At 40.5% G+C, this 27,112-nt stretch overlaps 1 protein-coding gene across 1 annotated transcript; it reads right to left on the bottom strand.

The window, feature by feature from the left end:
• Positions 1-824: 824 nt before the first annotated feature.
• sfrp1a (secreted frizzled-related protein 1a) lies at positions 825-13,512 on the bottom strand. Its single transcript, XM_078250362.1, has 3 exons — positions 12,689-13,512; positions 9,353-9,433; positions 825-2,220 (listed from the first exon to the last, which is right to left on the bottom strand). Exons 1-3 carry the CDS (start codon positions 13,209-13,211, stop codon positions 1,895-1,897), a joined length of 930 nt encoding a protein of 309 aa, XP_078106488.1. The 5' UTR covers positions 13,212-13,512; the 3' UTR covers positions 825-1,894.
• Between the last annotated feature and the right edge of the window lie 13,600 nt (positions 13,513-27,112).

Raw genomic sequence — 27,112 nt, 5'->3', positions numbered from 1 at the left:
ATAATAAGCAAATGAGGAACTTTTGTATACATGCTGTTTTCTTTTATTCTAGTGGAGGATTCAGTCTTTCATTCATTCAGACCGTGGTAATATTTTAAATAAACTTCACTTAATTGATATGATTGATATTACATGAAGGTAATGATGATATGACATGATGGTAAGCCTGATATCAACTGGCATGTGAATGTCCAACGTGCTAATTAACACAAAAGATAAAGTGCAGCTGAGGATGATTGGAATGGCACAAATTTTTTACAGTATTTTGTCATAGAGAAACCTGATGCTTATGCTACAGGTGAAGTCATGGGATCACCTACATCATTAGGATACACCGTCTAGGACAGTGGTTCCCAAAGTCGGATCCGGGGACCCCCAGGGTTCCTTAAGGGTGTTTCAGGGGGTCCCCAGCAAAAAGGGGACTCATGTTTTCACTAATGTTTTACCATAATTCAATCCATAAATTAAACAATGACAGAATGTATGACTATTTTGGTCATGGGTTTCTGCACTTTATGTAATGAGACATCTAAAAGCAAAAATCCTATCAGATGGGACACCCTGGGACGAAATCTTATCAAATGGTGGTCCATGGTCTAATTTGTGTGAGTTTAGGGGTCCTTCACATGAAAAAGTTTGGGAACCAGTGGTCCATGAGCCGAAAATGTCTGTAACAAGTTTCATTTCATCATCATTCAATTCAGCCTGTAGTTGGTGAGATATTTCACTGGACCGGTGGACCTACCAGCCAACCAACATTGCCATGTCTATAGAGATCCATGAAAGAAGATTCAATCATATAACGAATAATATAAAGACACCAATCAGTTTTCCATATTTATGTAAAATTTTGTATGTACATGTAATAGGCAGCAATGCACCACTGACATTCAAATCTGAAACAAAATAGTGCTAAAACAGACCAGCAACAGTTGAGCAAAACAAACAGAACACAGAGTTGGCAATATTTGCAACATGACCGCAAAGCGTTTTCCATTACCGATGAACACGGATTACTGCTGGATCTAGAGAGACAGAAAAGTGGTAAAAAATAAAAAAAATAAAAAAAAATAAAGGTTAGCCAAGTGTCAGGTGACAACACACAACAAGAAAAGAAGAAATCTGCCACACAGACCTACATGTTATCTCATGATGCAGATTGGTGGTTATTCTCTTAAGATTGTTCAAGTAATAAAAAGAGAGGTAACAATGACATGTAAAGGATATGATTAAAATTATTGGTAGTGCAGTCTTTAGTTTGACAAAACAATCAGCTGACGGCAGCACTCTCTCATACTTCTGTCAATACGTTATTCAACAGGAACCCTATGTGGAGCCGCTCTGTAGGCCTACATGTGGCTTTTGAAGCTCCAAATACCTGCAACTGCCAATTATGAAGTCTAATCACTAGTGTTATGATTTGTTATTATGATCACAAGGAGAGAGATGTTAAAGAATAGTTGAAGATTTTTCTTGCTTAGAGTTAGATGAAAAGATCCAAACCACTTTCATGTCTAGAGAGGGGTGGTACCAATATACTCATTGAGCTCTCAGTAATAAAGCAAACGTATATTTCCCAAACTACTTCAACTATCCCTTTAAGCAAAATCCACTGACCTGTTGAATGAAAGTGTAACAAAGTATCTACATACGTATAGTGGAAATGATTTCAGTGAGGAAGGGCTTTTACTACAAGAAGCCCAACCCTTTTTTGTGGTGTCATCACTCACCACTATCAACTACAACTTAAGAAAGGACATTTCAAAGTATATCTGTAAATATACAAAGATATATAGATATATAAACAGGACGATAGAAAGCAAAGTTTGGGATTTTAATGCTTGTGCAAGTTCATATGTAGGATGAGATGCGACCAAAAGAGGAGGGGGGCATATTATTTGAAGACGTTCTCAAAAGCGGGACATTTGTAGGTCTTGAGTTTCTTGATGGCCTTTTTGAACTCTTTGCTGGACTTGTCCCACTTGTGGATACCTGTTAGCAGGTACTGCTTATCAACCTTGCGGCCCATGATTAGATACTGGTTTCCCAGGTTGTCCAGCTGCTGACAGGGGCAGTCCGCGCCGTTCTTCAAGTACAACACCAGCGTCTTCATGTCCTTCTTGCTCAGGTTCCCCTCTTTCAACATCTTCTTCCTCTTCTGCAGGATCACCTTGCGGTCCATGTTTTCTCTCTTCACCTCCCTGATCTTGGCCTTGAAAGCTGTCGGTGAAGAAAAGGAGAAAAAGCGGTTACCTTGTGCTTAAAGGTGGATGAGTTCTTGTCCAAAATGTTTGGTCTAATCCCACTGTTGCCTCTAAAAACTGCTAGTTAATATTACAAAATTGCCAGACATGCATGTGTGTCACCCTCTGTGCTAGCAAAATGAAACATGATAAAGGGTATCAGCGGAAAATCAGCACCATCTATTCAGGGACAGTATGCTAAGGTGATACTGTAAAGCATGGGTCGGCAACCTTTTTAATATGAAGTGTCATTTTAAGAAGTTCTTGTTAATCAGTGTGCCATATCAACATTAAGCCTGTTCATCTACCGAGCCCGCTTAGCCAGTGTTTTTTTTTGTATCCTTCGCTACAGTACTAGCCAATCAGAGGCAAAGTAGGGCAGGTTTTCGTGGAATGCGGATGGGGAAAAGGTCAGTCAAACTACCGTAAATAACAGTCTGTGCTCCTGCCAATGGCTATGAAAGAGGTCATTTGGCATGCGGTTTAGAAATATTTCCAAAAAACTCAATTGCACACTTGCTAACTGGCATACGTGCCTAAGGTTGCTGACCCCTACTGTAAAGCATTTGGACCGAATGGCAAATCATGCCATTGTTATTATAGAGAGAAACTAGGCTACTGAAAAAAGGTACAGTTGGGTACCGGTACCAAATTGCAGGTACCGGTACTGGTATCGGTACAAACGTTGACAAGAAAAACTGAGTACTGGGTGCCGGGTAGCTCAGTTGGTAGAATATAGAGGTTTCGCGGGTTCGACTCAGACCTGCGGCCCTTTGCTGCATGTCATTCCCCCTCTCTCTCCCCTTACATGCAAAATGCCCAAAAAATGATCTTAAAAAAAATAAAATAACGAGTACTCAACTTGAATGTATGTTGCTTCAAAGTTATAAGTGAGTTGATAAAAATGTTATTTTGTTATTGCCAATTGTTTCAGACCTCCAAACTTGAATCAAAATCAGATGCGGACCTTTGAGTCATACATTTGAGAACCCCTGCTGTAAAAGTTACACTGGTTTGGTAAAACAATCCACCTCCACTGCAACATTTAATTTACTGTCTTTTTTCTTTTACAATTTATTTTCCTTACTCTTTACATCAAATGGTTTGAGCATGCACTCACTCTTCATCTTGACACACAGTCGATTTCTTTCTGATTGAGCACCATTCAACTTCACCGGTATTTGCACACATTCCCACCACAATGGCTGATGGCCACCAAACACATCCACTGGAGTGCCTGGCTCAAGGGAACCTCCATTATAGTTGTGTTAACAAAAAAGGAGTTGACCATTCACTGAATAGAAGCAATCACAAATGTAACTGTGCCTTTCTACACTACAATTAATGAAAGTCAAAGTCTATTTATTATTTCGTGGAATAACTAAACTAAATTATGAATATATATACTAAAATCATGCATTAGCTAGATTGTGGTTGCCCCCAGTGCATTATACTAATTTTCTGGCATATTGCTTTACTGCGTTGGTGACCAACATTATTTAAAGCGAGACTGGCCCTTCACTGTTATTAGGGTGTGTAATATGAAGGAAATTCTGGTATATATCCTGGTATAATGTAAATGTATATACATATATATTGGGATATAATACATTTTCTGGAAATGATGAATGGATGCAACATCTGTTTCAGAGATGGTCTGATACTAAATCATAAATGTTCTGTCTTTCCTACACATGTAAATGGGGTGGCAGTAGCTTTGGGGTGTAGGGAGTTGGGTTGGGAACTGGATGGTTCAAGTCCCCATCCGGACCAATGTATGGTGGTGGACTGGTAGCTGAAGAGGTGCCAGTTCACCTCCTGGGCACTGCCAATGTGCTCTTGAGCAAGGCACTGAACCCCCAACTGCTCTGGGCGCATGTCCATCAACAGCTGCAGCCCCCTCACTCTGACCTCTCTCCATTAGTGCATGTATAGGTAGTGAGCATGTGTGTATTTCAGGCCTGTGTGTAATCTACATTCTAACAACAGAGTGAGAAAAATAACTGATCTTTCACTAAACTCTATTTAACCTTCTAATCTTTCTGTTTTCTCCAGTTCCTGTTCTGAAACAAAGCACGAGTCAGACTTTGGTGGTCCAAATCTCCATATGCCTCCACGTATTACGTTCTGTCACTTTCCACTGACATATAGTGATGTGTGTTCGGCACGGACGAGCTTAAGACACGGCAACGTGAGGCAAAAAAAGCACTGGTGTCGGGATAAATCACAGAGTCATGTCGGAGACAAAGTCTTGTGACTTCAGCGCAGGGAACAGCCTGATTGAGTGTGAATCGTTTTCACACTCCAGCAAAGCTTTGGATTAAACAGTAACTTCTGTCCAATTTTTCTCCACAGTCTTAGACACCAAATCCCTTTTGACTCACTTCTCACAGAATCATGCTTGACAGTAAAACCTGAATTGGGACATTAAGAAACTTCCAAACGTTTCATCTCTTCTTTTGCACTCGTATCTTCCATTGCTAATTAAGTGTTGCCCTGTTTTTTCCCAGTATTAAGAGTGCACATGGTAGGGATTAAGACTTTTATCCCCTGTCTCTAGTCTCTCAAACGGTCTCTGTGAGGAGGCTTAGCGTTCAGTGAATCAAAATGGGCAGCATTCATAATTAGTGAGCCATAAAAGAGAAGGCCTGGCCCACCCCTGAAAGGTCTTGATAAATCCTCTATCCTCGATAATCCTTTGACGCTATGAACTTTCTTTGCACCTCGTGTTGTTTGAGAGCTCAATCTCTTTAGGCACTGCATACAGTAAGAAGTTAACATCAGATAAATTAACTGTTTAGCTGTTAACATTTGCTCACAGCTAGTGAAAAAAGTCACAATTCTGACTTTCTTTCTCAGAATTCTGACTTTAAACTCTGAACTCAAATACATTTTATACATGTGGCCCTAATCCTCCTCCGTAAAAAAAGCCAAGTACTACACTTAGGTACAATTTTGAGGTACTTTAATGAACTTGATTTGATAGCAACATTTTATTCTACAAACAAACATATAATGTGCTAATATGAAATTATCAGCTACTAGTATGTACTCATCATAGGCTATGTGGACATGAGTTTTGAGTATTTCAACCAAAAAGGGATTTTCCTTCCCTGAAAAAGACAAAATATTATCATATATCCCTTTCTCCCTCCCCCTTCCAAACAAAGAATAGTTGAATCTCACTCAATGGTCCTTCCTGGCTCCCTTCTGGTCAGGATGGATGCAAAGATAACACAAACGGGGATTTATCTGTCATTCCTAACTTTAGTGGATCATAACTTATCTTGTATGGAGATGCTCCTCTTCAACATGAGGCCAAACATTTCTATGGATGGCAGTTTTTGAGCCTAGCCAATTGTTGGAAATGCCTTTTGCAAAATTGTAAAGCAACACAACCGCAAGAGGTCCTTGAGTATACAGTGATAAATGTTAGGCTGATAGGTCCAGTAATGTGCAAGATTAACTGCAGACAGACAAAAATACACACACACACACACACACACACACACACACACACACACACACACACACACACACACACACACACACACACACACACACACACATAACCACAAGAATGAAAGCTTACGCCTGACGGAGATAATCATGATACATTTCTACTAAAAGTCAGTACACAATAATTCCATTAGTTGTCTAGTTCGGCATTACTGCTGCTTTCAGCATTCTGCTAAAATACAACAAATTGCTTGTTGAAAACGATATATTGTGCAGCCCTAATTTCTATCAATAGAAAAGTCAGAGTACATCTTATATTAAGTTGTAAGCTCTTATTTTGTGGAACACAGTGTGTATGTAGTTCAAATGCCCATATTGACTTATTACAAAAACTAGATTTAGGTATTCATGTACCGTTAACTTGACATATAAAAACTAGATCTCAAAAACTAGATCTCAGAAACTAGATCTCAAAATATAGATCTCAAAAGATAGATCTAAAAAACTAGATCTTAAAAACTAGATCTCAAAAACTAGATCTCAAAAACTAGATCTAAAAAAACTAGATCTTAAAAACTAGATCTTAAAAACTAGATCTCAAAAACTATATTTCAAAAACTAGATCTTAAAAACTAGAACTCAAAAACTAGATCTAAAAAAACTAGATCTTAAAAACTAGATCTTAAAAACTAGATCTCAAAAACTAGATTTCAAAAACTAGATCTTAAAAACTAGAACTCAAAAACTCGATCTCAATAACTAGATCTTTAAAAAGTAGATCTCAAACACTAGATCTTAAAAACTAGATCTCAAACACTAGATGTTAAAAACTCTCAAATCTCAAATAATGCAATGCTAAAACTGTTATATGGTGTGGGGGGTTTCCCTGACCTGATTTACTCCACCAGTTCAGAGGCACAGACAGGACCTCCAGCTCCCAGGGTGTCATAAACCCAGCAGGAGGGTGTGTACTGCTCCCCATTCACAATAATGGAAACACAACTGATCCGATGAGCTGAAGTGATCAGTGCAGGGCGCAGGGCAACCCTGTGGTTTACTGCATTAGCAAAGGAAAGGAGCAATTTGGCAATGACAACAAAGTGAGTTGTCCGAGGCAGAGGAGAGATTTAATTGAAGGGTGCTGTAGCTTTTTGGGACAATGAGGTAATAAAAAACCTTAAGCACAGAGATAAATTGCAGTGGGAACAAAGTGTTGAGTGGGATGAGCTGTAAATCTGTTACCAGCTGAGTACTGCAAATACGATGTGTGTGTATAGGCATGTGTGCGTTTGTTAGAAGGAGATTCATCAGGGTTTCGGAGAAATCAGGGAGTGTCCGTTCTCGGGAAACTAAACGTGCTGGACTGAGAGCCTGTTACTTATTACACAACTGTTATGTAGACGCTTTTAGAGCCACATCTAACTTAGAAAAATCTTTCCTCCTCTGCCATATCATCTTCACATCCAACCACCTTAAGTCAAAAGCTGTCTTGATTGCATTCTCTGCTTTTATCAGGGTCAAACCGCATGGAGAAGTCAAAAGCGCTTGTGCATTTGATGGGAAGCAATTATACATGGCGTCAAGCAATAGAAACACTATTATCACAAAAAAAAAACTACTTCACACTTTTACCTTAACTGAGAACAGACCTTTCACAACTTCCAGTAAGTAAGGTTTTCTGTGAACAAAAATGCTTATTCTCTGCCAGGGTGGGGATATTTTACACATTATTAGTCCGCGCAGATTAATAAAGACTTCAGTGCAAGTCACTGATTCATTCCTCAAGCCTCTCTGTGGTTTTCCACGGGGAAGAGCAGGAAATCAATCTATCATATCTTTTTTGTGGGCTTGTCCAAACAAAAAAGACAGGCATGTCTGCTCCTAAAACTGCTGCTACCTACCGTGTCCGTCCACTTTCAGTCAAAAGCAGCAGGATGCAATCAGAATGCTGGTCTTATCTTTCGTCGTTGGTGGGATAAAAGACATCATGATTAAAGCTTGTTTTTTTTCTCCATCTGCATATTTTCTTCAAGCTATTTTTATAGTTGCAGTTTTCACCCCAGACTACAACTGAATTCCATCGGCCTACTGGAAAAACACACAAACACATCTTTAGCCTAGCTGGTGATATAACCTGTGATGCTATCTCTTGTCAGGCAGTGCATTAGATGTTTACCCGCTGCAATCAACTCGTACGCCACGCTGAAATCACAGCAATGTTTGTTGCATTCCAGAGGAGGCCGGCCCCTTGTGGGTTCAAACCTGCAACATAAGCAGCGCAATGTCTCATCCTCAGCCTGGTACTAAATCTGTCTGTGTATCCTCACATGTCAGCTGGTTAGGGGGCTTATGACAAGCAAGCAAAACAACATCTGTCTTCATCCAAGATGAAACAAGCCAATAATGTGCCACTCTCCTCTTGGCAAACCAGGATGCAGACTAAAAAAAGCGAGTCCCATCACCGCAGAATAAACAGCAAGGCAATTCGTTAAACAAATGTAACTTTAAACTTTTCCTGAAAACTGGAAGAAAGTCTGTTTCCAATGTGTATCCAGTCTATGTTTGCCCGACCTAGCACCTGGAATTCAAGCTGCCACAAACTTTGTCCCAGCCAGGGAATAAAACATGAAAGCCTAACATCTTGCATCTTGTGTGCATCATGCACATATGATTCCTGGACGTCCTCATGACTGCAATTCAGTTGATGTTGGTTTTTAATTGAATTCAAGACTTTGAATCGTACTGGGTTCCTCCTGCAAAACTTCCACAACTATATCAAGTGCCCCCATCAGCTAAAGATGTTCCCTCTCAACAATAGCCTAGCTTACTGAGAGGGCAACATGGCATGCAGTGGGTTAGACAGCGAATTTTAGGAACACCCATCCCTTGAGTACAAGACATGGCCTGTTGCGCTTTTACGTTGTGAATTTGAACAGATCAGATTTGACCCGTGATCAAAGAAAGAATTTCTCATTTTCTAATTTCTATGTATGTACACACAGTAGCCTAAGTAGAGCCATTCACCTAGCTCATTAACCAACACAGGCTCAGGGTCAGGTAAAGTACTTTTTTATATATAATATATTCTTTTCCATCAGGATAAAAAAACAACAACACACATTTGAAATACATGTTATTGAATAAACAACAAATACATAGTTTATCATGAACTTCTTCATTAAGAAAGGCATTTAATGACCCCATGTGCAGAAGGTATTCTGTAACCCAGACAGCAGAACAAACATGACCTGCCACATAAAGACTTTAATGACCCCAATTCATTAGTCACAGAACATCATCCTCTACCAAACCAGACAGGCCTGGTACATCTGACCAAGAGATAAAACCTCACATGTAACCTTTACATAAAACCTGGCAACATTGCTGGCATGTAAGAAGTTCTATAGAGTTCACTGGGGTGGAAATGGCCTAGTACGGTCGGCTACAGGGTGCACTTTTGGAAGAAAAATGCAGCTTTACATACTTTGTTAAGACATTATGGACTGTTTTAAAGCTGGAAGCGTGAAGATACAATTGATGCAATCTCATGCGGTTCTTCTGATTTCATGGAGCGCTGTGATACATGTCAAGGCATATTACAGTGTGTAGTTTGCATGCTGTGTTGGCGCAATGGATGTCAAGATGCTTACCGAACTCGCTGGCACACATGTGCTCAAGCATGGCATCTGTTTTCATTTCATTGTCACATGGAGGGCAGATGGGAGAGTAACCTGTGGGGGAAAAAATGAAGGGATATGGTTTGGAAATTAGTGGAAAAGAGGCAAATATTAAATGCAAGTTACAATGATATCAGCTATGAATCATTCACATCACAACCCACTTGGGATGCAATGAAAAGGACAAAGAAAGAATCAAGAGCATTTCTCATTTGAAATGAAAGGGGAGTTAAACTCAATTCATAAAAAAACATAAATATTCCAATTTCAAATTATTTATCCTGCAAATCTCTATACACACCTAACCTGTCTCTGCATGCAGAGATCCTATTTAGTGTCTGGTGTCAGTCGCCTGGTCTCTTGGGCTTCGTACGCTCTGATGACCTGACCTCAGTGAGGAATGTCTTCAGCTTTTATAGCCAGCTGTAACTAAAAGCCGCAGTAAACACTCTTCCTCACTCTCTGTTACATTTAGACCGTTTTCAAAATGGATCGTTCTATAAAGGCTCAACAGCGACGTATACACCTTAAATGTACAAAAAAAAAGATTTGAAATGTGGAAGGAATAAATGGTAATGATATTCGATCCAAGTTTAAAGGAATGCTCTGACATTCCAAAAAAAAAGAGAGAAAAAAATGAAAGACAATAATAGCCGGCTCAGAGACAAAAGCCCGACTGCAGACAAAGAGCCAAAATGTGTTTTTGCCAAAAAGTAATTCAGTCTAGAGGCATATCTTAGAATATTTTACCAACACGATTTTTCAATTTTTTTCTACTACCGCAAATGATTGCTTCATGCCAAACAGCTGAGATTACTTTCCAAACAAACTTGGACCTGCAATGTGATCGCAGCATCCTGCAGCATTTAATTGAAACCGACTGCATTTCAATGTCACAGCGTGGATCTGGATCGATTGAGCAGAGGGGGGGGGGAGGGGGGAGAGGGGAAACAAACTCACCATTGCCAGTTGTCCTTTACATGTGTTTAACGAAAGCTTGTGAAAGTAACACCCAGGTGTAAAGAGCTTATGAAAACAGACACTGTTTACAGAGTCACGGGGTCCCTTTGCCAATTTGAGCTTGGTTCTTCTTTAAATCAATTATCACCAGCCTGTGTTCAGCAGTGGCGTGGTAAGCACTGTTAGTTGACCTCTATTAACAACCATTAAGGAGAAGATTAGGCAGCTTTTGGTTGTCCTTATCAACCTCTAGATCAGATATTGCTACTTTCCCAGAATATTAATGGACGAATAGGAAATTCCATGACCCTCCGTGTAACAGGCCTGACTCTGTGTCCTGCCGGCTTTATTTATCATCAGCGCTGATAACAGGTGAAGGTGGGAGTGCGTGGAGTTCTGTGTGGTCCCCCTAAACCTAAAAAAAGGAGTCTTTTTTCAGAAAAACGGGCCTCCGTCCATACCACCATGTCATTCAGTGACACTCACCCCCTCTACATACACACACGGGACATGTTACCTCTACAGATACAGTGAGCACTGTGTAATTGCTGGAAGATTCACAGTCCCCCCATTTATGTCCAACGTCTTCAGCAAAAATGTCTTCAAGTCATGTACAGCTTAGGATTGAAATATAAGTAGCCTAAGTTGATGATGTGATGATGGAAACCCCCCTCTATTTTATGGTTAAAGTGAATGAGGTGGTTGTACTTTCCCTTCCCAGATGTACACCTCACCTAGGCCACCAGCGAACACTGAACCGAAGTTTCAGACCAAAACTATTCGGAATCAGGCCAAGCTATCTTCCCCAGACTTGTTGCTTCAGGGTTTCGCTGGTATTTGTCAGCTTGGCCCATCGCGTCAGTGCTGGAAGACCATTTTTCTTATGTTACTACATCTCTCACCCCCCCCGCCCTCCCCCACCCTTCACCAATGCTGCATGAGGTGTCTGACTCTGTTTCATGCCAACACGCATTATTTGGACAGTGTGTTTTCCAAATTATGTCTTCGTCTTTCCATCTTTCGTCTGTTTTAATGCATTTGTCAGTGATGGCGCGGTAGAAAATGGGGGTTAATAGATGCAGGTATTCACTTTTTGCTGCTGGACTTCCTCCCAGCATTGTACTCCAGCTCAACAAATACTTTGGAATAAATCACTACCATCTGTTAGAGCTTTTTCAATATATAACTCCAAGTCAATAACAAGCAGCTTCACATTCACATGTAAACCAGAGTTTATGCTTGCAGCTTATAGATTGAAAAGAAAATGTAACCACATAAGACTTTCTTTAAGAAGCACAAAGGTGGAGGTGGGTTGACATTGTTAAAATGAGATCAAATCCAAGGTTTCATAGCTGATTTCCCCCCAAAAGGTTATTTGGTTCGTTTGTGTTTGGATTTACATCTGCAAACACACCTTCAGCCCTGAAACAACATTCTCAAGCCCATTTAACTGCATGGGTGTCATTTTTTACACAGTGCCAAAATGGTGGCTATTTGTTTTCTCAGTTAGGTAGTTACTCAAAGTTAGGTAGATAATGCTTGGTTATATTAAGGAATCCCAAATGGTTTCCTGCTTCTATATGAATTGTGAGAAGTTGCTGCTTTTCTCTGTTTTAGACCCAATACTATATTAAAATGTGACTACTTTTAGGCCACTTTTAACTCGTGGCAGTGTGGAGAAGGCTTTGAAATGGCATTTACACCTCGATGTGGGGAAATCAAATTTACTGAAAATATAATTAAAGACATCTCATTGAGTGTCTGGTCAAAAATATTCTGGGGGAAACTTTGGCACATGACCTCAGTATTTCTAAAACTCTGGTTACAGACCTGGGCATTGGCAACGTGTGATGGGTTTTTCTAACTATTTTCTGGGATTTTTGTCCAAAATATAAATCAATTACATGAAAACTAAGTCTGATAAACAGCAGATTTATCAATAATAAAGAAAATATTATTAGTTGCAGTCATAGTGAAAACAACATAAAGCCCGCATTAGTTAGACTACTACCACTTATTTTTATTTTATTTTCTTTTACATGCATTAGGGACATATAGAGGGAAGATCCTTTCTGGTCAGAAGCCTTCTTTTATCAACTACCATTGATGTGCTCTTGAACCAGGCATTAAACCCACAGATGTCTGCAGTGGAGCTGCTTAGTGACCACCACAACACGTGCTTTTTACTGGGCAACTATATTTAAATAATGGGATATTTTGCTGTAAAATGGCATTCACACTCAGTTGGCTTCTCTTGATAGTAAATGAATAATTAACACTTTTAAATGTAGGAATCCATCAGTGAGATAGAGTGAAACAGTGAAACATGTCAACAGTGAATTGAATTACCTGTGGGCTTGGTGGCCTCGGTCGCATTGGGCTGCGTCATAGCAATGCACACGTCGTCTTGGGGAAACTTGTCACAGGTGAGCATCTCCGGCCAGGGGAACCCGAACGCCTCCATGATGGGGGTGCAACCGTCCCGCACTGCCTCGCACAGCCAGCGGCACGGGTAGATGGGTCGCTCCAGGCACACGGGCGCAAAGAGCGAGCAGAGGAAGACCTGCGTGCCCGGGTGGCAGTTCTTGTGCACCAGCGGCACCCAGCTGCTGGCCTGCTGCTTCACCTCCGCCATGGTCTCGTGCTCCAGCAGGTTGGGAAGCAGCATCTGGTTGTAGCCCACGTTGTGACAGAGCCGCAGGTCCTCCGGGATGTCCACGCACTGGGGCGGCTTGCCGTAGCTGGGCCCGCGGTTGTACATGTCCGAGTTCCAGCTGAGGTACTCGTCCTCTGACGCTCGGCACGCAGACATGAGCGCCATTGTCACAGCCAGCCGGAGCATCCTCCAGAAGGATTCAGAAGCAGACATCATGTTCTCTTTTTTCAGCAATAAAATGAATGGAACTCAGCGCGGCTTAGACAGACGATTCAACACTCACTTCATTAAGAAATTCAGAGTAATAACAAGAATAATAACAAGAAAGAAATGTAGAAAAGAAAGAAAAAAAAGCTGAGCTCTGCTGATCGATGCGCGTAAAACGTGTTGAGTTTCTGGTTTGGGTTAAGTCCACAGGCACTTTCCTCTGGCTGCAGCCCCCTCGCGCTCCTCTGGTGCGTCTGGCTGCTGCGAGAGTTTTGGGAGGTAAAGCGCTCTGCCTGTTCGGAGCTTGCAAACAAGAGGAGATTGTAAAGTGCGCTCCGGCCAATAGGAATGCGTCTGCGCCTTTTGGCACTCTGCTGTCAGTCAAAAAGCTTAATTACACAGTGTGTAAAAACTCTCCAGGAGCCTCCCTACCCTTCCTTTACTCCCCTGCTTGTACTTCCTTTGTCAAAACCAAATACTGAATAATTACAAAAAAATTAGAGGATGGCAAATGGAGGCACACTACTATAAACCTGAGATTGTGACTTCTTATGCAAGTTGCACAGAATAAAAGTGTATGGAGCACTTCTTTCATTCCAGTTCCCATAGTGTGGTACAGGGAACAACATGAGTCACTGAGGATGATGGAAGTTCCCCCCAGTAAAGTGAGGCTAATTTAATTAACATGCATTAACTAGAGATATCTCTACAAGAGAGTATACACAGAGAATGGCCTCAGTTTGTGCCTCTGTTGTATTACTATATGGCCTTATAATACAACCATGGTTGTATTACTATTACATTCCAGTTACAGAATTAAGCATCCATTTCACTGAAAAATAAATAGGTTGTTTAACTAAACTTAACAACATAATGTTTATCTTCTGCACCGTAAAAAAACAACAACAAAAAAACATTCAAACCCTTTTCTCAACTTGTGATTGATGGATCTACTTGCTCTTTTGTACAACACAAGCATGTTTTTTTAAGTAACATCAACATAGACAGATAGAAATATCATTTCCAGCTTCCGTCTTTGTTTGGATTAGAAAAAAGAGGAACAATTTAGGAGAAAAGGAAAAAAATCTTCTTCGTCTTGCTTTTAAGTCAGATGGTTAGAAGAATCTTTGCAGTTTGTAGACCCTCTATTTTTTTGGTATTTAGTTTTTAAAGAATCTGATGGTTGGCTCTGCACTCAAATGTAAGGATAATGAGAGGCACAAACTGGGTCAAGGACTTGCTTTTATTCCAGTGGTTCCCAAAATGTGTTGCAGGAAACACAGTGAGTCCCTGGGGATATTGAAAGAGGACCTCCAAATGTTTTCCCTAATATTAAATATGTCTCTGCAAAATAATGTTTTAGATCATGTTGCTTTGATCAAAGTTTTAACTTTGTAATAAAGTTTAGAGCCAAGTCTTATCTGACAATAAACAGTTGTCTTGAGGAGTTCTTGTGGACATTATTTTATTGAATGGGGGTTGGTGCTCTACTACAGCTCTGTTTGTGCTTGCTGCACATGCAAAGTTGGGGAAGTGCTTCCTTATCCAACCTAATTACACACTACAGGCTAAAGTCAATTTGCTGAGCCCCGAGTGTCCATCTCCTCCCAGCTTTGCCTTGCTCTGCGACAAGACTGAAGGTGTGAAATCCCTCTATTTAAATGTGGGCCAATTTGCATTCCATTGTGTTGGTAACAGTTCTTGCAGAGCAACAGATAACACAAAGCACTTAATTTGATTTTAAGTGTTAACGCAGCAAACACAGACCTTTTAGAGCAGTGGTACCCACCCGTCGATCACGATCGACTAGTAAATCTTTGAGACTTTAACTCTAGCTCCAAAAATAACAGCCTAAGAAAAATAAACAATAAAATTTTGCCTGATTGACTTTTGATTTTTCAACTGCATCTCTCTTGAACCCCTCTGCCAGCGCTGTTTAGAGGCGTCTCTTTCAGCAGCGCTGAGTGTCCAATGAGATACGAGAAAAGTACTTATGTATTGGCCAATAAGAATGGCGCTAGGAGAAGCGTAAAAATCGGGTGATACCACAGTTAGCTAGCTAGCATGGCGGACGGTCCACAAAAGAAGGCGAAAAAGTACAATTGTCATCTAGAATGCGAAGAGGAATTTGTTTTTTACCTTAGTAAAGGACAAGTGTGTATGTATGCTATGCCACCAAACACAAGCGCTGTGTAAAAGAGGAAACCTTGAGTGGCACCACAACACCAACGACCAGAAATTCAAAGACAGTTACCCACCGAAGACTGTGATCCGTGCGAGGAAAGTCGAGGAGTTGAAATTGAAGTTGAAGGCTCAGCAGTCCCTCTTCACAAAACCTGCTGCACAACATAACGCTGCTACTGAAGCATCATTTCTTGTAAGTCACCTTTTGGCCAAACACAAAAAGCCTTTTATAGATGGCGAAATATTTAAGGAGGCAATGGCTATTACCGCAGACACAGTTTTCAACGACTTTAAAAACAAGGATGAAATCAAAATGGTGCTCCACGATGTCCCCCTTGGTCCCGCAACAGTGACAAGACGGGTCGAATCACTGTCCGAGGACGTGGATCAACAAGTGCTAAAGGACATGTCACTTTGTGAATATTTTTCACTGCAACTGGACGAATCCCTGGATATAATGGACACAGCTCAGCTCGTTGTATTTGTCAGAATGGCTTTCCCGGATTCTACAACAAAGGAGGATTTTCTCACACATTTACACTTGAAGGACAGAACAAGAGGTGAGGATATTTACAGTGAGTTCAAAAATTATGTCTGTGAAAACGACATCCCCATTCATAAACTCGTGGCAATCACTACTGATGGAGCCCCGGCAATGGTTTTATTGCTCTCTGCCATAATGACCCTGGTTTTCCAGACTTCGTGCTAACTAACAGCAAAACTGAACGCGCTTAACACTGAGCGCCACGTTAAAGACCGACACCTGTCCCACATGATAAGCGCTGTGAATGCGTTTAAGGCCAAGCTCAGTGTTTGGACCACACAGCTAATGAACAGGCAGCTAACATACTTTCCCAACCTGGAAAAAACATCACAGGCCATCAAAGACAAAGTTGCTTTTCACCCAGAGCAGTACTGTGCTCACTTGGACAAAGTTGCAATGGAGTTCAGTCGGCGTTTTACTCAGTTAGACGCCATGAAAGATATTGCTTCATTAGTCTCAAACCCATTTCAGCCCATTGATACAGAACAGGTATCAGCCAAAGTCCATCAAGTATTTGCTCTGCCAAGTGGTGTTGACATGGAGATAATTGAATAGTAAAATGACATCGATCTAAAGGCCAGATCAAGGGACAGTGACTTTTGAAGACTTGTAAGCAGAGATAAGTTTCCTCTTCTCACTGCATGTGCACAAAGAGTGAGTGCCTACTTTGGATCCACTTACCTGTGTGAAATGGCGTTTTGGCAGATGAAAAATCATCAAATCAAAGTACAGGAGCCGCCTTACTGACAGACACCTCACAGACTGCCTCAGACTGGCTGTCTGTAGCTATGAGCCAAACTACAAACTACTTAGTGACAGTATTCAGTCACAGCCATCACACTAATGAGTGAGTAACATGACTGAGAACTGCACTTATAGTTAACTGTGTATTTTTGTTAATTTTGTTGGCACCAGTGTTGGGCAAGTTACTTCCAAAATGTAATACATTATAGATTACTAGTTACTGTCATTTGAGAGTAATAATTAGTTATATTACAACATTACTGTCTCTGAATTGTAATGCGTTACACTACTTTTACATTATTTTTAAGTTACTTTCACCAAAATAACAGCGGAAGTTTGACTTGGCAGTTAGCTTGTGAATTTCACCACCGGATCAATAAAGTCTCCTCTTTATCCATTTTAATACATCATAGATTATTCATAATATTTTGTATAATTAATATGAATATGCAAAGTAACTAAAGCTATAAAAAATAGATAAGTAAAACGTACAATAGGCAAGTAGGAGAAAATGAAAATACTCAATTAAAAGTACCTTACAGTTGTATTGAAGTACGGCATTGTTGTAAAATGTTTGTTTAAAGCACTTGAATTAGAAATTCATGTTGTTTAGTTTAAAACAGTCTAAACAAAATGGTCATTTATAGTGTAATTAAAACTCACTATTTGCATTATTTACAGTACTTGATTTACAGCTGATATGTGAAAAGGTACACAACCTTACTGTTTAACAGTAATTTAGTTTTACTGCGAACTGTCACAGGAAGTGCTTTTATTTTGAAATAGGCTACACGGAAGTTGTCTGTTGTGTTCTCTTGCTAGCTTACTGAGATGAATGTGAGATGCTAGATGCAAAACCATTGACATATATAAAATGGACCAATAGTTCCCGTTGCTCTGGACAGAGACCATATTAGAAGCACTTTTCCGGTGATGGCTTAGCGTTACTGCGCAGCCTCCAACTGAGCTCGAAGACATAGATGTGACGTGAGCAACCTGTCTGAAAGTTGAAAGTCTTCTGGTAGCTGTGCCAAGAGAAATCTCAATCATTCCCAGTCTTGCAGAGATGGAGAGTGTAGGTATATGTAAGGAGATAACATAGGCACAGGCTAATTATTGCTAATTAAAATGCTAGTTAACATTAGTAATTGAATTTAAACAGCTAATGTGAGTCAAAACTGCCTGTGAGCTTCTCCTGTACTATACGGTAATTCCTCTACTGTGCGACAGTAAGTTGCATGGTTATGACACAATCGTTAGCCTATTTTTACAAAAACGTCTACTACGGAGCCATAACATGAGGTACAAGGTAATGGAGCCTTTTATACATTGTTGTGTTTCTTTAGAAATAAACAATGGACAAATAGAGTCTTTAAACGATTCAGATGTAAAGTTATTCGCTGTCAAAGTGGCGCCAAAATGAATGGCAGTCAATGGAATGCTAACAGGAGGTGATGGCTTGTTAGCATCAAAATGGCGCAATAGGAGCTAAGCGTTCTGAGGAGAAGCTTACCCCCTTGTGCAAAACATGTCCATCAAGCTTAAGTTGCTCACTTTCTTGTTTGTAAAACTGCAACATATTGAACAGTAAATGGTCACAATAAAAGACAAGCGTTTTGGTCGTTATTCGAAGTCATTCCACTACAGAGTTACATAGTTACTCTCCACGGCTGATAAAATTCAATGATATTACGTGTAGCAAGCCTAAACATTAATTCCCGACATGTTTCTATCTGTCAGCAGCTCGGACACACTGCTGTCCGTGCTGACGTACCGTCACCTGTTGGGACACAGATGTTGTCCGTACCGTCTCTGGTTCTGGCTCTGACCATGGGAACAGAGACGGGACAGCTCACTTCAACGCAGCGTAATAACTCCTGAAAATAATGTCCATCTCGCAAATGTATCTGTCTCTGCAGTCATCTCAACCATCGAATACAGCAAAAGGAAATAACACTCAAAAAACAAAATAACACTAAATGTTGCGTTAAAATGTGGGTAATGGGTATAATATTACCGAAATTTAATTAGTAATGTGTTATATTACTGTGTTACAGCAAAAAGGAATACATTACTGTAATTGCATTACTTTTGTAACACGTTAGTCCCAACACTGGTTGGCACACATTAACGTTCAAAGCAGAACGTTAATGTGTGCCAACAAAATTAACAAAAATACACAGTTAAAGCTCCTAAAGCTTAGTTCCATATAAATGCATGGATTATTTCTTGTTTTGTCGTTATTGAAAAACAATATTGACCTCGTAGTTGAAAAAGGAGCCTCATATGGTGTCCGTTCATTCGCGTTCGGATATCGACTCGTTTTGTCTGCCGAGGTGGTAGCGGCCGGAAACAACAAGACCTACGGTGAGTTGTTCAAAACCTTTCTTTTTAGTAAACTCTGGGTACACAAACAATGTTGTCAATGCTTTCATTAAGGTGTAGAGCCTCTGGTGATACTTCGAGCAAAGTTTCATGTTGTGTCGAGTGCCTTCTTAGTGTTTTAAAAATAGCTATTTTGAGGCTAGCATAAAAGTGCCCCTAGCACTCCCATTCAAAAGGCCATTTGACCGAAAAACGAAAATACAGTAAATCTTAAAAGTGGCGATTCCGTCCTAAATATACTTTTAAATGAAAGTTTGACTTGGGTACATTCACAAAAAGACCCTAGGTTGCATGGCGAAAGTTACGCTTCAACTTAAGTGTTGCTAAATGTAAGTAATAATTGTAGTAACTTGAATGACTGAAGTTGATGAGCAATACAGTTACATGGCACTACATATGATCTGCTCATTGCAAAATGTGTAAATTTGTCTCTTTGTTGTCCACAATGAACACAATAATCTGAATTTGAATAGAAAATAGCCCATTTATTCTTTGTAAATGGATGGTATGATGACACAATTCTTAGAGCAAGATAGCTACAGTATGGCTTGTTTTATATTCCAGTTACAGGTTTTGTTTTATTATAATACATTTTTATTGCATCAAATTGAAAGTTGGAGCAAAGTATTTCATGTTATTCAAATACATTTTGCATAAATAAAAGGCCTGAAGTTAGAAGTGTTTTTTGGCATTCTTTTTCTCTCAATAATTTGATGAGTAGATCTTGCATTTCCCCAGGGCAGAGGTCAGTTATCTAGGGCTTAAAAAGGTTGGTGACCACTGTTTTAGAGTAATAGCTTTGTTGAACGTATTTATCAAATCAATGTGTTTTGCAGCTGTCTCCACCGCAGAGGACACCACTCACCTAGACATTTTCTTCTTCTTTCACTTCTTGATCGGAGGCCAGGAGAAAACATTCTGCAACAGCATGCAGAATGTTAAATGCATTATGCAGTATGGATGGTGATAGATGGCACCATTATCAAAATGTGCTGGGTGCAAAGGTTGAAATGAAAAAAATAAAACTGTCAAAACATTGCTGTTAATCATTTTTCAGCTATAATCAAATCAGAATCATGAAATGTTGAAATGAAAAAATAGCCTTAGATTGCTCATCAGTTAAGTTATCATTAACTAAGACCTCTGCATAGCAATCTATATGCCAAAGTGGTGATGTGTGTTAAAAAGAAGGCCCTTTAATTCTCCAAAGTGCTTTAAAGATGACACCTCTGTTAACATTTTAAATTAACGTGATGGTTTAATAAGGGTGGCTGTGTTATGGCGATGCTACACAGGCTGCTTTATGGGCTGATGGCATCCAACAACAGTTGGTACATAGATGGTTGCTAAGGCAAACTTAAAATTTAAGAGACCGGAGTTTTTTTTTCCTCCAGACTAGGTCTGGCTTTGCTCAAATGCATGTGGAAGCTTCATGTCAGTAGGAATAAGCCTGCTAAAAGCCACCAGTGGGACAGCAACAAGCCAAAACCCCAGCGAGACAAAGAAATGCAGCGAGCTGAGAGGTTTCATTCCCTTTCCGTATGAGTGTACAGAGAAATGGAGAAAAAACCTTCTGCTAACAAAAGCAGATATGATTATTTAGGCTTAGATGCCACTGTTATCACTACCACATTCACTTTCCAAACGTTGTGCTTTAACAGTGTGTGACTAACAATCGAGAGACTAAATATTTGGACTTGCGGGCCTCTGGGAGAACAGAGTTTGCCAAAGAAAGGCTATCCATCTATATTCACTGTTTAAAGTCGCAATCTCGCATACATGTGCATGTATTGCCATGAAAGGGCATTTTGGTCCTGGCAGAACGAACATGTATGTCATTAAGCATCTGTCATCAGCGAGCGTTGGCTAAACACTGGATATGCTTCAGAGCATGACGTCAGTCGTAGACTGACGAGGTGTGTGTACATGACGGATGCTGCGGGCGAAAAAACTCTTTTATAACCTATGTTAAAATTAAGAAATGACAAGCACACCTGTTTTTAGTCAGGTAACACCAGGAGAGTGCAGAGAGCAACGGATATAATTTTTTCAGTTGAGTTTTATTCATGTACTCTATGGCATTGTTTTATTTAGTGACGTATTGTAGACTGGTTCCATTTTGTTTTCTCTGAAGTCTCTTGAGACATGCTTTATGATGAAAGGATGTGTACTTGACTTGACTTTTCATGAGCAGCTTGTAAGAGGGGTTGTCATGGAAAAAAAACACAATTGCTACATTGTGGGTGATTGGCAACAGACTTGGCTGAAACTGTATGATTCTTAACATTTAGTGTTGAAATGTGGATCTGGTGAAAATTCTTTTGAGATTATGACTTACCTCATTTTCAGAGTGTTCCTGATAAAGTCATGTAGATCTCCTGTCATTCTTCCTTCAAGCTAAATGACCTTTGACCTGATTGAGTTCTCCTAAAGGCATCGGTATGCCTAAAACAAAGTACTTGTTGGATTGCCTAATAGTGTCGAAACCTCTTTTCCAATAGTGGAACACTGACATCAATTCAATTTCAATTACATTTTATTTATAGTGTTAAATCATAACAGACATTGTCTTAGGACACTACAGACAGAGATGGGTGGTTGCGACCGGTTTAGGGTGAGGGGGGGAGAGAGAGAGAAAGAGAGAGAATACTACCTAAATACAATACAATAAATACAGAAATATGACTAATAGTAATTAGTGGGTATAATGGAATGATGTGATGAACAGTGGTAATTATAGTAACAGTAAACATACTAGAACTATGACTAATAATAATAGTCATAGCAGTGGGTGTTGAGCAGGACCATGACAGCAGCTGCAACCACAATCCAGGTGCCACCACAATCCAAGGAAATCAACCTCAATCATCAATCACCTTTTAATGGTGCTGTAGGTAGGATTGGGAAGATCAGGACTTAGCCAAAAAAATTGAACATCAACAGCTTCTCAGTCCCTCCCCCCTTTCTGCTAAAGCCCAAAACGGTCTCCTAAGCCCCTCTCCCCACAAGGGAGAATGAATGCGTGTGCACGAGCAGTGATTGACACACAGTTAAACGTTTCTTGTTTTTTCACTAATTTAGTTAATGTGCACGACTAAAATGACTTTTAAACGTACACGTTCCACCAAAACAAGTTCCTTCCGAGCCTATTTTGCAGCGGCACCGCAGCTTTTCTCTGGTACACGACGATTGTGATTGGTTTAAAGAAATGCCATTAAACCAGAGCATGTTTTCCTCCCATCCCCGAATGCTAAGTGGAGTAGCCAGACTCTCCTCCAGCGCGCTTTGCAGGAGGGTCTGGCAAAACGAGACTAGTGTGAAAAGAGACAGCCAGCATCGCGGGACTACGTGCACACACACACTAGACGCCAACACTATTAGATTACACTTTTTTTTGGTTTAGTTTTTCTTGACAGTATAATTCTAGATCAGGCTCTAAGCAGTTGGCTAGCAAAAAAAACACTTAAGCAAATCTATCAGATGCAGCAGATAATGGTGTAAATCACAGTTAGCAAGCCAAAGATGAATATCTGCATCAAAAAGTAACAATAATACTCAGAAAGCACCTTTTATTACCTACCGAAACAAAGCAAAAGATACAAAGGTCCGAGAACTGTGTCCACCTGTGTTTTAATTTAATGAAGTTTTGTGCCAGGTGAGGGGCTGGGTTTACCAATTAACACCCCTGGTGTCACCACCAGGTTAGGAGTTGATTAGTCTCGCTTTGCCAGACCCACCTCCAAAGTGCGCTGAAGGAGAGTCTGGCTACTACTAAAACGTGCTCTGGTTTAGTGGCATTTATTTTAAACCAATCAGAATCATCATGGGCAGTGCAAAACTCCGCACAGAGCTGCTGCAAAATAATCGTGTGAGAGAAAACTCAGATTGGACAGATAGTCTAGCTAGCTGTCTCAATTTACCATGCAGAGATCTGAGGAGCAGTTAACCATAGTCCTCAGAAATCCACCAAATTTAAAATTCCAACACAAAGAAAGCAGAAGGAAACGGAAAATACATGCGTCCAGCGGAATTTCCTGCAGCACTGGAGCAATCGCGGAAGTGGAACGCGAAGGATATAGACTAGGAGTAAATCAAACAGATTGCACTTAAAACAGAGTTAAATTATCTCTATACTGTGAGATTGGTGAAACTCTCGTGAAACAGTGAGCCACAGTGCTTGGCTGCCTGTGATGACATGCCTGGATGCACTGCACCGTGACTAATGCAGGCAATTTGTGACATTTGGTTGCAGACGAGGAGAAGAAGAAAAGTGAGAAGCAAACATGCTGCAGTTACTTTAGCCTAATGATGCTTCTGTGTGCTTGAAGGTTGAGGCCAAAATACCTCTCACATAACTCATACCTCATGCTGGGGAGGCAGCATTATTACTGCTCAGCAGGGGGGAGAGTGAATTCTTATCTGGCCCACAGAGAGTCGAGGGTTCTACTCAGACAGCTCATTGTAGGTTTCAATATGTCATGATGCTTCATCCCACACTGATATATGTTTGTTTGTTGAAAGTTAGCAGCAAAACTCTTTCATACTTGATTTGGGATGTACTATTATCAGACTGTTATATTTGATAAAGCACAGAGGAAACCTCAGTGTGCTGCATGGTCATATGTGCTACTTCTTTAGCTCTCACCACATATTCACCCACGTTTTCTGTCTGCAAGCCAGAAATGACAAATTGATTTGTGTCAAGAATGATAAAACAGCCAAACAAACACGTCTTTGAATGTCCCACCATATATATATATATATATATATATATATATATATACTGATGCGATGAGCAAGAATTGCTTATCTGCAATTCAGCAAAACCACAAAACTCAGAAAGCAGATCAGGCCAACCCACTCTAAATATGTGCATTCCTTCTTCAATTTGCAGATTTATACATTCTGAGCCAACCTTTCTCTTCAGGTGTTAGCCATGTCCACAGTTGTCCACATGTAGCAGAATCGATGAAATGGTTTCATTAGGGCCCGAGTGCCGACAGCGGCGAAGGCCCTGTTGAAACTGAAGGAATTCTTCCTTCTTCCGGCAAATGAATTGCCTTTTTGAGGGGCTTAACATACTAAAAAACTCTCTGGTGGAAATTTACGTATTTTAAGGGTTTCGGGAATAGGCGCACAAAAATGGCTTGCTAGTGCCCCCTACAAAATTTAAAAAAAATGGAGCCCTAGACTAACGAAACGTGGTACACATATGTAGCATGTCAACACATATAAAAAAGTTCATTGGAGCCATACCCTTAATTCAACAGGAAGTCCACCATTTTAAATTGAAAGAAAAAACTTCTCAAACTCCTCCTAGAGATTTCATCCAGTCGACTTCAAATTTGGAGATGACCTTAGAGATGAAGAGTTATTAAAATCTTGAGTTTTCATCATAGGGCCTAGCTGTGGCGGGGCGGCCATTGTGTGCATTTCGCCATCGAAACAGGGAGTGGGTGTAACTTGAGTGTAAATTGACCAATTGGCACGAAACTTTTCAGGATTCATAAGAGTTCAACCCTGAGGACATCTACAGGCCGATATTGACTCAAAGTTATAGCGCCCCCTAGTGGCATGGGAAGTAGGCCTAAAAGTCAAGGTGCTATACTTTAACAAACTCCTCCTAGAGATTTCATCCGATCGACTTCAAATTCATTTTGTGCCATCTCAAGACCTTAACGATGAAAATGTATTAAAAGCTTGAGTTTTCGTCCAACGGTGTGGGCGTGGTGTGGCGGCCATTTTGAGCATTTATCGATGAACAAAGTTGTTGTAACTTTAGTGTACATTGTCATATCTGCCCGAAATTTCTCACGATTGACAAGGGTCCAGGCCTGCGGTCATCTATAAGCCAAAATTGACTTTTGGTCATAGCGCCCCCCGCTGGCAACAGGAAATCCACCTTATATGACAAACATCAATTTACATGAAACTTATAATGTGTGGTCTACATGTGATACTGAGCCAGCCGCTATACTTTAACCACGCCCATGTACTCAGGCCACGCCCCCTTGTATGGCTTTTGAACTGTTTAAGGTAGAGTCTTGTGTGAGGTATCATTGAACTCAGCAGAGAGTTCATTTTTGATTGGTGACAATTTGCAGTGTCTGAGTGCCCACCAGTAACCCCGACGTGCAAGGAGGTGCGAGGGCCCATCATTAACTTGATTTAAGTTAATCAATAACAAATCATAGTAACAGTGCTGACCTTTGAGGGAATATCCAAAGTTAATCATATGGGCTTTGAACAAACCCACCAGCCTAATAGAATATATTTGGAAGAGAAAACAAAGGCAACTGGTAAAATTATTAAACTGTCAGTTCTAAACATTCATCACAGTTACAGACACAGAACTTTCTGGTTAAACTCTGACCTACTGTACTCAGTACTCAAACTAAAGGACAGGATAAAATAAAAACAGGATCGGGTAGCATGAAAATTAATTTGAAAGTTGAAAGAAAAAACTGCTGCTAACTTACAATGAATGGCAATGAAAATTAAACTTACACACAGTCCCTAAACCTCCTTGACAACATAAACACACACATGTACGCACACACGCACACAAACACACACACACACACATAGCACATAAGTAGACCCGGGAAATCAGACGCCTGTCACCGCCAGTATTGACTGTCAGAGTGATGTACAATGACAATGGTGTCCTGTATGGGGGGACGTTACATCAAGGAAGCAAACACCAGGAAAACCCACAGCACAGTCACATCCAGAACCGGCAGCCTCTGACCTCACGACAGTTGCAACGAGGAATTCAATCCAAGTCGGTAAACTGGGTACTTAAAGCCCATGTTGCAGGGTTTATTTTCTAATGAATTTGCGCAATTTGCTTGTTGGTAATAAACATTTAAACTGTTACCCAACAACATCAAATACAATGGATATCACAAAACGGAATAAAATACGAAAAAGTAGTACTATTTTACAGCGGTTTGCAATGATTCTCTTTTCCCCCACAATGCATTGCATTACGTCACGTTGGGGAGACGACAGACAAAAGCCCCGTTTCTGTTCACTGTTTATGGTCTCGGTCTGTGCCACTGGTGTTGCAAAATATGGCTTTTGGTCTCGACCAAGTCCATGTGTCTTTATTATGTGTATAATAATATTGGAGGGAAAGTGAAACACAGCTTGGACGGGGATGCTGTTCGGCTTTTCACAAGTTTAGACAGCTAGCTACGCCGACGTTTGCTAACGTTAGCGCAACAGCGTTAGCCTAGACTGCTAGCTAGGTAAATATTACGACTGCCTTCGGAGTTTCTGCATCTGCATCCACGTTGTCAACATAAGACATGTTGCGTTAGTGCTCCTTTTGTACCATCATTTTATTGAATGAAATGTTAAGCTTCGCTCCTACGAGATGGGTAGGTTTTTGTTACATACAAAGCTAACTGGCTATAGTTAGCCTGTATGTATGCTAGCGGAATTCGCTAACTTTGCGTAACCAGCCAGCAACTTCGGCAATCGGCAGTAGTTTTGGTGAGCTAACCACAACAGTATTTTCGGCCACAATCAACCTCTGCTGCTAAAAGCAGTCAACCTGCAGTGATGTTTGAAATAGAGACACTTGTGGATGTGTTAGCTGTCGTGGTTAGCTCGCCGAAACTACTGCCGAAGCTGCTGCTACGCAACGTTAGCTAATTCCGCTAGCATACGCACAGGCTAACTATAGCCAGTTAGCTTTGTGTGTAACGTAACAAAAATCCACCCATCTCGTAGGAGCGAAGCTTAACATTTCATTCAATACAATTATGGTACAAAAGGAGCACTAACTCCACATGTCTTGAGTTGACAACGTAGACGCAGATATAGGAAACTCCAAAGGCAGTCGTAATATTTACCTAGCTGTCTAGGCTAACGCTGTTGCGCTAATGTTAGCAAAATGTCGGCGTAGCGTTAGCTAGCTGTTTAAACTTGTGAAAAGCCAAACAGCACCCCCCATCCAAGTAATAAATAAACACTAGGCAAATATTGTTACTGGAGCTAGTAGGCTACCATCAAAACATGAGATATCTAACCGAAAATGTGTTTA

The sequence above is a fragment of the Sander vitreus genome, chromosome 5, assembly GCF_031162955.1.
Source record: "Sander vitreus isolate 19-12246 chromosome 5, sanVit1, whole genome shotgun sequence".
NCBI classification, from domain to species: domain Eukaryota; kingdom Metazoa; phylum Chordata; class Actinopteri; order Perciformes; family Percidae; genus Sander; species Sander vitreus.
This window is presented reverse-complemented; position numbering and strand designations above follow the sequence as displayed.

Bases quoted from the DNA above. Each gene is read 5' to 3' on its own strand.
- sfrp1a (XM_078250362.1), bottom strand. From the start codon at position 13,211: ATGATGTCTGCTTCTGAATCCTTCTGGAGGATGCTCCGGCTGGCTGTG. The intron at 9,434-12,688 runs GTAATTCAATTC...TTTCCCCCACAG, and splicing joins CGAGGCCACCAAGCCCACAG to GTTACTCTCCCATCTGCCCT. The intron at 2,221-9,352 runs GTAAGCATCTTG...CTTCACCGACAG, and splicing joins CATGTGTGCCAGCGAGTTCG to CTTTCAAGGCCAAGATCAGG.